Consider the following 13,802-nt stretch of genomic DNA (forward strand, 5'->3'; position numbering starts at 1 on the left):
AGCTGTTGGACATTTTGCATACTTCCACATCCAAAGAATAGCTCACCTAATTAATGCAGCCCCTTAAGACTTAACCAAGAGTATCTGGCAGGTACCAGCTGTTGTTGATACAGAACGTACAGATCAACATACCTTCACTCTCAGCGGGTACCACATTCTTTAAATGAGACAGGTGCAAATGGAAGGATTGGAGAGCAGCAGTCTGGAATGCCCAATTCAAAAAGGATCTTTTTGGTTGCAAGGCTTTACTTGTATGTGTATGTTCTGAAATGTCTGGTTATGTTCTTCTTCTGCCATCCTGCTTGCAGAAATAGAATCACTTCTTTCTCTCCATGATTGAGCAGGATGCCTGACAACACAGAGCACCAGGGCTCTACTGGAACAGTATTTTCCACAATCCAGGATAATGAGGGACGGAGGCATATTACAAGCCTCAGCCTTAATGGATGAGCAAAGTCCAAAATGGTCACTTCAGCATCCATGTCTCTGGATCTGGAAGGCAGAGGAAATGCTGATTGTCAGGATGTCTGAATGTATCTCACAGTACATCCAGTGTTTTAACTCGTACACGAAATTTCTTGTAGTTGAAAAACCGCTGTCAGCTTGAAGTCCTACACTTAGATCTTTCTACAGTGCTGGTAATGTTTAACAGAAGCTTTGTTATTGATAGCACTTAAGGAGACAGGAAATAGAGAATGAATACTCTCCAGCAGGAAGTCTTACTAGCGCTCACAATGCTCCATCGAAATCCTTTCACCTTTTTCATGATCACAAAGGGTCAACAAATAAAACCATAAAGTGACTTTCTTCCCATCCATCCAAAATAGAGCTATAGGCATTAAGGCTTCATTATTGAGTTTGGGAATACAACATAAACATCACCAGACAGAAGGCAGATGTGAAAACACATTAGTATTTAAATATTCTGGGGTGTGGGCAGGGTACAAAATTGGCAGAGTTTCTCATCTTTTATAATTGGACTAATAAACCAGAAACTTGACCACTACATTTTATAAGACATTAATTTGAACACGTTTACTGTATCAGGAAACAGCATTTCTGTGAAGCTGGTGTTACCGGCATCTGAAGTCTCAGCTCTTCATCTTCCACATCTGCTAAGCACTCTGACAGCTGGCTTGCATGAAGTCATGAATAAATTATTCACAATTCACTTGCTCTTTGAAGACTGATTACATCAGTCAATAGGTTTACCTAGGACACAGAACAGAAACCAAACTTTCTGCTCAGAAGAGCTTGGGCTCCCTATCAAATGCCCTCCATCCTGTTTTGCCGTAAGCAAAAAGTATTCAGGTATCCTCATGTTGTCACCTTGCTGAGCTAATGCGACTCCTCAGAGCTAAAGTAACAGAGAAACTTCAGTTGCTTCAGAGCGAAGGAAATGTCCATCTTCCCAACCCATCTCTTCCAACAGCATATTTCTCAATGTAGAGATGTTAATCTTTTCTTTACATAGATGATACTCTGACTGATACCGGAATGATCTCCAAGGGAGATCTTTTCTGGCTTTGTGTGAACGTCCTGCACGCAAGTCTGGGTAGCTTATCAGAGGAGGAAAAGTTCAACCTTCCATGAGCTATATCAGAACACATCTCTGAGCCCTTTGTCACTACCTAGCAAGGTGTACTCAGGTTATTTTCTAATTATGCCTTGTTCATGTTCCTTGTGAGTTTATTGTGAGTTTTCTCATCTGTCATTATCAATCTTGTATTTGTGGGGTTTTGCCCAAAGTATTATTGAGCTGTCATTATTTAGACCTATCCACAGTAGCTTCAAGATCTCTTTCCAGAATAGATCCAAAAGACTGATTTGATTTTTGAATGAGTATTTCCCCATGCACCTTAGAATTGAATCTCATCTGACATATTATTGTTTACTCAGTCAATATCATGAAATACTTCTATTTTTCACTGTCAATTTTTTCTGGTTTTAATACTTTCTTATCAACAGCTTTTTTCATTTTGCTGTTGATCCATTCCTCCAGATGACTAAGTCACATTCTGGCACAAATCCTTGGGGAACTTCCCTGGGACAACTCTCCATTGTGACAGCCTGACCATTTATTCTTGTCTTTTATTACTTACTAATTAATCCACTATTAATCTGTGAGTCAACAACCTCTTTTATTCCATGGCACATAGTTCCTTTAACAGCGTGTATTGTGCAAAGGAGCTCATGAAGTTTTCAAATAAAAACAGTACATTATATGAAATGTATCCACCCTTTAAAGTCTTTTTCATTACTGTAATATATGTTTACTCTGAATCTATAATATAGTATCTTTAAACAATCTTCTTTTTATCTGAAAACATTTTTTTGCAGCCTTTTAAATTACTTTAATGATACTGAACTTGCGTACGTTGTGGTCACTGTTGGTCACCAATACAGAGTAGTTGCTCAGCAGAGACATTTTGAATCAGAGTCTGTACGCTGGTCAGGGCCAAGTCAAATGGTGCTTTGTCCCTTTGAGATTCTTTGACTATCTGGTCCAAGAAACAGTCAGTAAATCTGTGAAATACAGCCTTGGGTCACAACCTGGTGGGGCAACTTGAATTCCTGTTTTTTTGGAGTTTTCTGTCTTCACAGTCTCTCAAATATTACAAATGGAGTTTAGTCATTCCAGGTACTGTCACCATTTTGTATGGCTTTAGTCCAATATTTTTCCTGTGTAGCCATGAAATTACTTGTGATACAATTAACTCCTAGATTTCTGTAACATGTAACGCTACTTCTTCATCCATGATACTCCTTTGTCATTGCAACATTAAGTTGTACCCAGGGATGATGGTAAGAAAAGGAAAACCCTTAAAAGTGTGCCAGATCAAAGCCGCTGTCATTTTTAGTATAGGTTAGGTAAATAAGAACCGATCCTCAATTTAGCACTGGATAACTGGTTACATTTTATTTCTTTATTTTTTTTTTCCTGAGGCAAACCTCCAAGTCTATTGAGACTTCATGTTCTAATGTCAAGCTGCTTCATTCCTACGCAGTGTGTTGTAAATAGCCGGAAGTGAATTATTTGTTGTTTGGTTTTTGTTTGTTTCTTTTAAACAATATGAGAGCAATAATAACATGCCTCTGTGGTTGGATACACTGGAAACATGCAACCTGTAATCGTCCCATCTCCCTTTTTCAGACACAAAAGATGCAGGGGGCAGTGTACCATGTCCATGTGGTTATGGAATTTGGAGAGCTGGTCATGGCTGTAAACAAAAGTCCGTAACATAATTCACCATCCATTATAAATCCAAAGTAAAGAAAAAACACAAAAAACTGAACAAAGTTTTGCTTGGTATGGATGATTTGTGTGAAAGTTCTTTGCATATAATGCCTGAAGTTTGATGTGGATGAATAATGCAGATGAGAATTTCACGCACGCAAACTTTGTGTTTCTCTTGCTGCTTTATGAACGCACTGCTGTTTCTGATTAGGTTCAAATCAAAACCTAAATAGCTCCTGCTTTGACCAGGGATATTTAAATTGCCCTATCCAGAACATCTATTTTCTTGAATCAAACAACTGAAAAAAAAAACAGGGTTAGGATTTTTCGTAAGTTCTCAATGTTGGATAAGCTCGGCTCAATACCAGAGTCAGTGATGAAACCTCAGTTACTTTCAAGTAACAGTGCACTAACCATTACCATGTTGAAAAACAAACCTCAGAAGCATTTTCCTCATGGGCAAATTGTGAAGTACACTTGTACATAAGTGCCAAATGCAGACTTAGTGTTCTGGGGTCACCATTTGTTGTTTAAAGGAAACTGTTCTTATTTACATGACAGCTGAACTTTGTCCAAGTATCTCATTAAATATGGCTGCTTTCAGTTAAGTGGCCAGGTTGTTGAGAAGTTGCATTATTCATTTATGACACTAGCTATGTGAAAGCTTTGTACAAAAGAGTGTTTTAAACAAATGAACACAAGTGTCGGAAAGTCATTTATTAAAAATGACTTCAATGATAAAGGGAATCCTGCTGTTAACCCGAATCATTATATTTAAATAGGATATGTGTTTGTTCTCTTTATTGCATAACTTAAAACTGGTTAGACCAAGTATATGGAGATCTTAACTTTAAATTGCCAAACTGTATAACTTTAAGTATGGATTTAGGAGACATAAAGGAAGGAGAGACCAGCTCTTCTATCCCTCTGCTCTGCCAGACCGGTGCCACTCAAACCATTCCTCTTAGCCACTTGTCTAAAAACCTTCAAGGCTGGAGATGGCACAGCCTCCACGGGGCCGTCTGTGCCACTAGTTGTGTATCCTTACTGCTGGGATGGGATTCCCTGTCTGATGTGCCTGTGACATTCCAGCTGTTCAGGGCCATGCAAATAGCCGCGCTGAATTAGGTTCACGATCCCAGTTATCTTCTGCCCTGTTGCAACAGTGTCTGACTCCAGATGCTTCAGAAGATGAGAATGAGGCAGAAGACGTGGAGATCTGAGACGATTGGCCTGTTCTGATATGTAAATAAGGGCATCGTAGACCCTAATGCATGAAATATAATCTTTCTTCCAAAATCTGTTAGCACTGCAAATTGCATATTCTTGCTAGCTTTATGCACCTTTGGCTACGCAATTATTTCTCCCCTCTTAACATTCTGTGTCAGTGAGTGTCGTAGTTTGTCTATGCATTGTATGAAAAGGAACATATGAAAGGAAATCTTTTATCAGGCTTAAATTTATTATATTTCAGTTTCATTCACTGTCCTCTGTCTTGTGCGTTAGGCAATACGGAGAACAAAAGCTCTCAACATGTCTTCTCTGGAGTACTCATTATTTTTTTGGTTCTATCCCTTCTTGCTGATGTCCTTTTAGAGATGAACAATCCATTTCTTTTCAGTTCTTCTCAAATGACATTTTCCTCACCCTTCCTATAAGCCTTAGTAATTTTGCAATACCTTTTTTTGAGATGGTGCCACTGTTACTGCACACAGTATTTGAAGGAAACCTACAAAGCTGCTTATTCATACAATGGAATTCTAATAATTTCCCTGCTGTTTTTCATCCCAATTCATATTCATGTTAGCAGCTTGTTTACTTTTTTTTTGACTGCAGCCACACTTGGAATTGAAATGATAATTGAGTTATTTTGCTTTAAAGTGAATGTGCTTGAGGTGAATTGGAGGTTTCATTTCCATTATTTAACCCAAAGCTGGGTGTTTTATGAAGTTTTTATGCTGATGGTGAAAGATAGATGCATGACCATATTGCTTATTTTGTCTTGTTCTGATCTGTCGGACAGTTAAATATCACACTACTTTTTAATGAACTCTAATTAGGAGCTTGGGCTAGACTATTGAGAAATTGTATTTAGAGTTGAACTCAGTGTGTTGATATTTACAATCACCATAGATCTAGTCTTTACTCTTCTAGTGTTTTCCATTTTATCACATACAGCTGTTTACTTCATGCCCTTTCAAAGCTTTTTTTCTCAGATAAGTTTTCTCCATATGGACAGCTGAAAAAACTAAACAAAGACCAAAGACTATTCAAGTAGAAGGCAGTGTGTGCTGCTAGCTTCCCCTTGCAAGATAATTGTGTGTACCTTGATGAAGTAAACCTTTAAAGGTACTCTTGAATTTTCTGAGATACTATTGTTTTGAAGTCATTACCTTTATTCGCTGGAGACATTAAATTTTTTTCTTTATTTTCGATGCTAGACACAAGGCCTGTAGATGTCACGGCAGCTTGAATTAATTAACATATTCTGGTTCGCACACCCTAATAAATGATGCAACTTAAAGCTTGGTGTGCTTGCTTAAATGAGCTTACAGGTCAGACCACCTTTCATATTAACTTCTCAGCAAGAAAACTCAAATGTGCTAGACAGAGCCAGCAAAAGATTTTGAAAACGAGATTCTGCAGATTTTCTTGTTTAACTGCACATCTCATGAACAGTTGCCACAAACTAATGTTCTTTAGGGAGCTGAGAGTTATTTTTGTGCTTATGTTTCCTGTGATTTCTTCACTCTAACCACCTTACTCAATAGCATTCACTTAGAAAATGTAGAGGAAAACTCAAAATACCATGTTTTAAAAGTTGATGTGACTTGAAAAATACTTTCGTGAACTTGTAAGTTATTTCTCATTCTGGTGAAGTGCAAATTAATTTTCAGCTGAAGGCTTTAATGGCCAAGAATCATTTATATTGACTGCCACAAGAACATTTTTGTTAATTGAATGTAGTCTAAGAGCATTACATGGCATGTTTTTGCAGACATTGATGAATGTGGAACTGGAAGGCATAGCTGTGCCAATGACACTATTTGCTTTAACTTGGATGGTGGGTACGACTGTCGATGTCCCCACGGCAAGAACTGCACAGGAGACTGTATCCATGAAGACAAAATCAAGCACAACGGTCAGATTTGGGTGCTGGAGAATGACAGATGCTCTGTCTGCTCATGCCAGGTCAGTAGAAACAGAAGCAGCTGCTTCTGCAAGATGGCGGCAAGGATGAAGGGCAGAGTGTGGTGATTCAAGTGAAATTCCTGTTTCAGCTGCCTTCTCAGGTGTGCATGTGGTGCTACAGAAAAAGGGAATTATATATTGTATAGGGTTTGGGGGAGAGCTTCTCTCTCCAACCTGCACGAGCAGAACTTCCACGGGAGGTTTATTATATGATAGTGGAAGAAGGATGATAGAACTATTTTGTTAGCAGAGATGACACCTGTGTTTTCTGGGTGGGAGTAACGACATTTTCATGCAAAGAAACTGTCTGTCTAGACACATACTGGCACTGGTGACTGACGCCGGTATCTCTAGCAGATGGCTATAAATAGAAGAAGGTTCTCTATCTGCAGAGTAATTCAGCTTAACTTTCTGAAATGTTTGCTGTGGGAAGCTTGATCCCAAGCTAAATGCTGATGAAGAATGAAGGCCCAATACACTGCTGGCAAAATCCTGAGCATTTCAGCAGCTCAAATTTCATGGGCATGAATTTAATTTCAGACTGCCTATCATCTTCCTTATGTGAATAATTCCAGAAGAGAGGGACGGATCTGGAAGTTTAAAACAAGACTTGACTAGCATCCATATAAGAATGGCGTAAACTTAGTGCAATCCATTAAAATTTGACCCTTGGGAAAGACAGCCTTGGGTTTCATCCCCTTGGGGGGAGCTCTCTGAAGGTTGGTTGTACGCAGGATGTATGTAAGACGAGGGAAACTTCATGGTAGTTGCAGACAGTGTATTGTGGTTTCTGCCTCTGAATTGTATTTTGGCAAAGATATCGTGTAGTCAAAAAACTCGTTTGCTGCTAATGGCTTAGAATCATGCCAAAAATTCAAATTTTGGAACAAGTACTGCTGGAGTTTTGTGAATTTCTGCCATTGCTCTATGTCTGTCTCCTGACAACAGAGTGGATATGTGATGTGCCGGCGAATGGTCTGTGACTGTGAAAATCCCACCGTTGACTTATTTTGCTGTCCTGAATGTGACCCGAGGCTCAGCAGTCAGTGTTTACATCAGAGCGGGGAGCTTTCCTACAACAGCGGCGACTCCTGGATACAGAACTGTCAGCAGTGTCGCTGTTTGGTAAGGCTCCTGATGACAGCAGCAGAGACAGGGAAAAAGGATATGAGATATTCTGATCTGGGAATAGTTAATTTTCATGCATTAGCATCCATACTCCTCTGGAGTATGTGTATACTCAAAATCTGGTTTTCATGGATATATGTCAGTATTGTCAACTTCCAGTCAAAAATGCAATTTGACACAATAGACGTAACAGAAATTATTTAATCATGAAGATTGTTTTAGCAAAGAGTGGAGGTCATTCGGATATGGCACCCTCACAGCAGCACTCATGTTCACTCATTCAAAGACCAGTGTAGCTGTATAACGAAATTCTAACTATGTATTTATTATCACAGTTGATAATTTCAAAGATGCCGATACACTAAAATGTATTTGTTCATTCAGACATTCTGAGTAACAGAAAAAATAGTAAGACTCTCTGCATTTTTCAAAATAGTGAGATGAGTTTTGAAAAAAAATAATATCTTGTAAAGCTTGTCATCTTTTTCCTAGGCATGTATTCCAGAGTCTGAGCAAAAACAATTCTGCATAATGCTGCTCAAGAAGTTTCCATGACAGAAAAAATCCCAAGATAAAAACAACTAGCTTTTATCACAGGTGATCTCCAAATGTAAAGCCTAGTCCATCTAGCAGCTTTCCCTTCTCAGGGTATCGTGAATAACAGCCAGAAACCAATTTCTGTAGACATTGTACTTTCAGTGTTACTGCTGCTAAAAGCCAATGAAATAGATTCCCAGATGCTTCATTAAATGTCTTAAAAACAAAACAAAACAACATACAGTTTGGGATCTCAGTAGCTGTTTCTTTTTTTTTTTTTTTTTCAAGGTGCTGCTTCTGTGACTAAAGCCTGCTTTCTTTCAGTCGTCAGGGATTTTTGGGGGGTGACAATGTATTGTCTACTCTTTGTACTGCCCATCACTACAAAAATAATTTGAAATATCAAGATCAGTGTCTGGCTTTAAGATTGCTTTAATTCTTACCATCATGTGATTCAAAAAGAGGAAAACTGACACAGATGAAAATTTTGTAAACAAGTAACTTCACAATACTTTCCACAACAAGAGGGGTAAATTTGGACCTATGGCAAATCTCTGGGAATTTTTTTCAGCTTTTGGTCTGGAGATATTGAACTCATCATTCTCAAAGCCTTAGATACAGTTTTTGTGAATAAACTTCCTTCCTAGGACCAAACGCTACTCTCTTTGCCCCCCTTAAATCCAGGCTACTCAATCTGTGTTTCCAATGACCTGAGTAAACTGGAGGTCAGAGATGGACCTGCTCCAAAAGGAATATGCATTAACAACTTTTCTTTGACCAGTAGATATGAAACTCTGGCCCTTGTCCAGAGTTGAAGGGAGGCTGACCCCAACTTCTAGTAACTGACGTGAATAATTATACTTCTTTAGATTTGTGTACAGGCATACAGTAACTTCCCTACAAATAATGTGGCCCAGTGCAAGTCTCTCTTTTGACCTTTTTGTACCCTGACTGTACTGAAGCCATCATGCAAAAAGCGCGATTGAGTTTGGAAGTTCAAGTATTCTGATGGCAACATCCAAAATGGGGGGTAAGCAGGTGGAGGTCCTCTTACTGTGCTGGTGTTCCCTGCTGCACTGGGCTGCTGGTAGCTTGACACCTGTAGTTCAGCCAGTGCATTTGTAACTGTGGCAAAGATAAACTCTAGCCTATCCAGAGCCAAATCTGAGGGCTTTATATGGCAAACCAACAATCCAAATGGAAGGAAGAACTAGGTGAAACAGGAGATTTTGAAGCACTTTTGCAATACAGCCCTGTTATGGGTTCTGTCACTTGCAGTAGAACTTCACAAGAACAGACCTGTATTCTGTATTGCATGATGTTTATGGAGAATTTTCGGCTGCAGCTTGATGCAGAGTGTATTGAAATAAGTTAAAACTAAAACACTTCCTGAGTAGCACGCAGAAAAAACACCCAACTTGCTGTGTCTCCCACAGGCAATGAATATCAGTGTTCTCTGCACTGACTTCTGAATAGGACCAGACGGATAAAATTAGCCAGTTAAGAAACACAATGAAGAAGAACGGTAATGAAACAAAGTAAGAGCTAATAATCCTCTCTTGTTCTCGTAATATTTGTAAACAGCAAGGCGAAGTTGACTGCTGGCCCTTGCCGTGCCCAGAGGTGGATTGTGAATTCAGCATCCTCCCTGAGAATGAGTGCTGCCCACGCTGTGTCACTGACCCCTGCCAAGCAGACACCGTTCGCAATGACATCACTAAAACCTGCCTGGATGAAACCAACGTCGTTCGCTTCACTGGATCGTCTTGGATTAAGCACGGCACAGAGTGTACCCTCTGCCAGTGCAAGGTAAAGAACATAAAAATTCAGCCGAGATGCCTCTTCTCCAGTTTACTCTGTGGCATATAAATATTAATGCACTGAGTCTGGTCAGTGGATAGTTGGTGTCTACACTTGTTTTAAAACAGCGGAGCTTACAGTAAGTGTTCAACTTGGTTAACTTCACTCTTGCATGCACTAGAAGGATGGTTTAATGTGCTAGCAGGTCAGAACAGCCCGTGCTGCAGTGTGTCGTGGACACGGTAGTGGGCTTGGCTTTTCCACCAGGATAGCTCAATTCAAGTTCGATCGCAGTTCTCATGATATAGCTCCATGCTATCTTGGAAATATATACAGTAAGGAATGTATATGTAAGACGACTTCATGCAAGAAATTTGTTCTGTGTGGTACTATAGCGTTATCAGAACTGATTGAATTGCTTTTTGAGACTAGTCATTGTTTTGAGAATAAAAGGACTAGCTATACGTATAGCTTTCTTGCTTTAAAATTAAGAGTAGAATCAACATAATGTCTATAACATCTGATAGTTTTTTTAGTCAAAGGAATTCATTATCTAAGGAGAAAAACTAATGGCTGTGGGCTTATGTGCATTCTGGCATCTCTTTTTAAAGAGGCAAAAGAAAAAGAAGTTTTTCCATTCAAAATAATCCTGTAAGATGAATTTTATTTTCCACCATCCAATATGGAAGAATGAGAGAGAGTGCTTCCACAGCAGTCAAGGAGAGAGAGACAGCAGGATTCATCCAGAGATCTTCAGTTATTACTGAAATTCACAGTTGACTTTGGTCTTTATTCTATGTCCTTCCCAAGGAAGATACTTCCCAAACTCTAGTATATGGTACAATTAACTACTTTGAAAAGGTGCTCATGAAAATTAATCTAACTTCAACACCTTCTCCTGGGAGAGATGGGGAGTAACTGTTCACATAGCAGAAGCTGTGAAGCACCACCTTCTTCCTCCCCTTCGCCTGACGCAACACTGTGTGCCACAGCAGTTGCTGTTGTTGAGGCATAGTCCTTTTATGAGGGAAGCAGTATGTGCCAAGTAAGGGTCAGCATTTGTTTTGTTATCAGAACAGGTTGATGGTTAGAAGAAAACGATGTGAACTGACAGAGTAGCTAATGGTTAGAAAGCCATCTGCTGCCCAAAGGATGTTGAAACAGGCTTACATGCAGAAACCCATACTTTTGGGGTCCGTAGCTAGTGGCATACACCAACTCCAATGCTGGAAGTTACTTTTTGCTTGGGCAAGTGGCTGAGGTTTTTGTGCCTCGGTTTTCCCATCTGTAAAACAAATATTTTTCTGTGATTCTTCTCCAAAGGTCTTTTGAGATTCAGCGATGGGAAATGTGGTCTCATTGTTGTACTGCTAATCAATGGCAATGCAGAAGCTGTGCATCAGTTGTGCTGATGGCCACCTGTGTGCTGCTCCCACCTGTTCTTTTCTCATAAGCAAAGGCTGAACCTGAAACATCAGCTAATTTGTATTCAGTGTAAACACATACATAGACTAATAAAATCCATTGTTGCATTTTGAGCATATACAAGATTAAGACAGATACTCTACCAAACCCCACAGATTTAATATGGCTCAGGTGAGAAGCTGATCAACAGTGAAGATGTACCACTTTGCCCCTCGGCAAGCCAAATTTTACTCAATTCTCGCCACAGAACAATTTTCTTTTTGAAATACGTTATCTCCTTTTTTTTAATGTTGTAGTGCTGCGTGCAAGCAGCCTGCTCCCTATAGATCAGGTGAATGCTGTGCCCAGCTTGTATCATTCTCCATCTCATTCGTCCTGTGTCCCCCCACTCTTTTTTCTTGCAGAGCATCACATGGAAGGTCAAAGCTCCAGTCTAAGCCTCTTTAAGCAAGCTGTAGCAAAATAGGTTTACACAAATCCTTTAAGAATTCAGAAACCTGGGCATCAGCTAATGGTGACTTAGCCACAAAACCATTTCAAATCACAAGTAAAGAAGGTGGACAGCAGGATTGCCTAACCTCCTGTAATGGGAATGAAAGAAAATATTTGAATGATTCAGACCTTGGTCTTTAATCAGTCCTGGCAGTTTAGTCAACTGAATGTATTTGTAGTAATTTCAAAATAATACACGCTTTTTATTTGCATTGTACGAATCCGACTTACTTAAGAAAAGAAGTAGTAGAGATGCAGAAAACAATTTCTCCAGTACTTTAATCATGTCCATAGGCAATCTGTTCCCTTAATTGCTAATATTCTCAGAACAATGTCTGGGCTATCAGGAAAAACTGTATGGATTAATGTTTGCTGGTGTTACAGCCAGGATGTATTAACTTGAAGCACTCAGGGCTAAATAAAACCCAGAGTCCCTTCTGCCTGATCTAAATAAAATTCCCAAGTGTTCCGTCTTGTTCAACAGCTTTGTGTGCCTCAGCAGATGCCTGATACCTTTCTGTTGGGAGCATTTCTTCCACTGATCCCAGCTTCTTTCAGTTTGACTGTTGTAGCTCTGGGATACAGACCACAGCAAAACAGGCAATTAGAGGAATCATAATAGCCCATTGCCTTGGGCGAGGGAAGGACATGATGACAATGTCATGACTCCAATCAAAATCTGTAGATGTCTTGTATTTTACAAATCTGTACATTAAAATCTGATGGGTGTTTGCAAATGGCTGAGCTTGTTGAAGTGACTGAGTTTGTACAAAACGCTAATTGTTTCAATTCTTCTTTCTGTTTTTTCTTCCTTTAGAATGGCCACGTCTGTTGCTCAGTGGACCCACAGTGCCTTCAGGAACTGTGACACCAACAACCACCTCTCACAAGCAGTTTCTGGTTAAAGAATTTTCCTTCACAAAAAAAGACCTTTAGACCAAAAATTGTACAAAATTAAAACTAAATTAGATTGGTTTTGTCCATCTAAAGTGCAGATATGCGATGAACTCAGTTACCTGAATCAGAGTGAAATTTATGGGACTCGAGACAAGCTAACGTGTGTAAACCTTTGTATGAGGTCAGGCCTAAATCATCTGGCTCTTTGTCTGACATCATTATGCAGAATATTAGGTTAGTGTAAAGTGACACATTGTAATGCTGTACATAACGATGTCAAGATCCAAAATGAACTAGGAGCTCTTACAGGGTCTTCCGAAGCTTTCAGAGTCCAACACTTGACTAGATGCAGAGATTTTTACCTAATCATATTCGGATCTGCACAAACGTGTTTGATTGCTCACTGCAGAATTTAGCAGACGTTTGAGTAAAAGGATGAAGCCTTCAGGAATAAAGAACCTAGCAGCTAAGATGTGATTTGTACAGTATGTGCGCTGAAAAAAAAAAAAAAATAGAAGTTATTGTAAAAACAAAAAAACTAAAAAAAAAAAACCACAAAAAAAAAGCCAAAAAAGAAAAACCGTGATGCACAGGCATGGCTTCTTAATGTTTTCTGATGGGAACAGTCATCAATATTTCCTTGTTTTACTGCACTTACTATTATTTCTTGATTGAATTTGTTCAGTATAAGCTCGTTATTGTGCAAATTTAAATAAATATTTCTCTTACCTTAAGTTGCTATTTGTGCCGTCTTTCCTTTTCAGGGATGTCACTTTCATGCATGTTGTTACTGTCCCTTCTTTGCCAGTGTACCTGGGCAATACAGCTGGGGTATCGCTGGTCCAGGTCCTCTACGTATGGGAGCTTCTTCCCAGCATAACCTTGTGCTTATCATGTCCTACCTTTGTTATTCTTCTGGGAATACAGAAATAACTTCGTACAGCTGAGACATTACAGTCGATTGAACAGAAAAGTCATGTGCCTAAAGATCAGACTCTACGTGCCAGCAGTGTGCTGTCACCCAGAGTGGGTACAGACCATTTGTGTATGACTTGCATCTGTTCAGATTTACAGGGGATCTTCTCCAGATTCC

At 39.4% G+C, this 13,802-nt stretch overlaps 1 protein-coding gene across 1 annotated transcript in view; it reads left to right on the plus strand.

The window, feature by feature from the left end:
* NELL2 (NEL-like 2 (chicken)) overlaps positions 1-13,443 on the plus strand; it is a 200,328-nt gene extending 186,885 nt beyond the window's left edge. The window contains exons 16-19 of the mRNA XM_009880881.1: positions 6,237-6,430; positions 7,379-7,555; positions 9,680-9,904; positions 12,630-13,443. Coding sequence (XP_009879183.1) covers positions 6,237-6,430; positions 7,379-7,555; positions 9,680-9,904; positions 12,630-12,680 — 647 coding nt within the window. The 3' untranslated portion in view covers positions 12,681-13,443. The remainder of the gene's footprint in view (positions 1-6,236; positions 6,431-7,378; positions 7,556-9,679; positions 9,905-12,629) is intronic.
* The last annotated feature ends 359 nt before the right edge of the window (positions 13,444-13,802 follow it).

Source organism: Charadrius vociferus, unplaced genomic scaffold (genome assembly GCF_000708025.1).
Source record: "Charadrius vociferus isolate BGI_N301 unplaced genomic scaffold, ASM70802v2 scaffold52, whole genome shotgun sequence".
Classification (NCBI taxonomy): Eukaryota; Metazoa; Chordata; class Aves; order Charadriiformes; family Charadriidae; genus Charadrius; species Charadrius vociferus.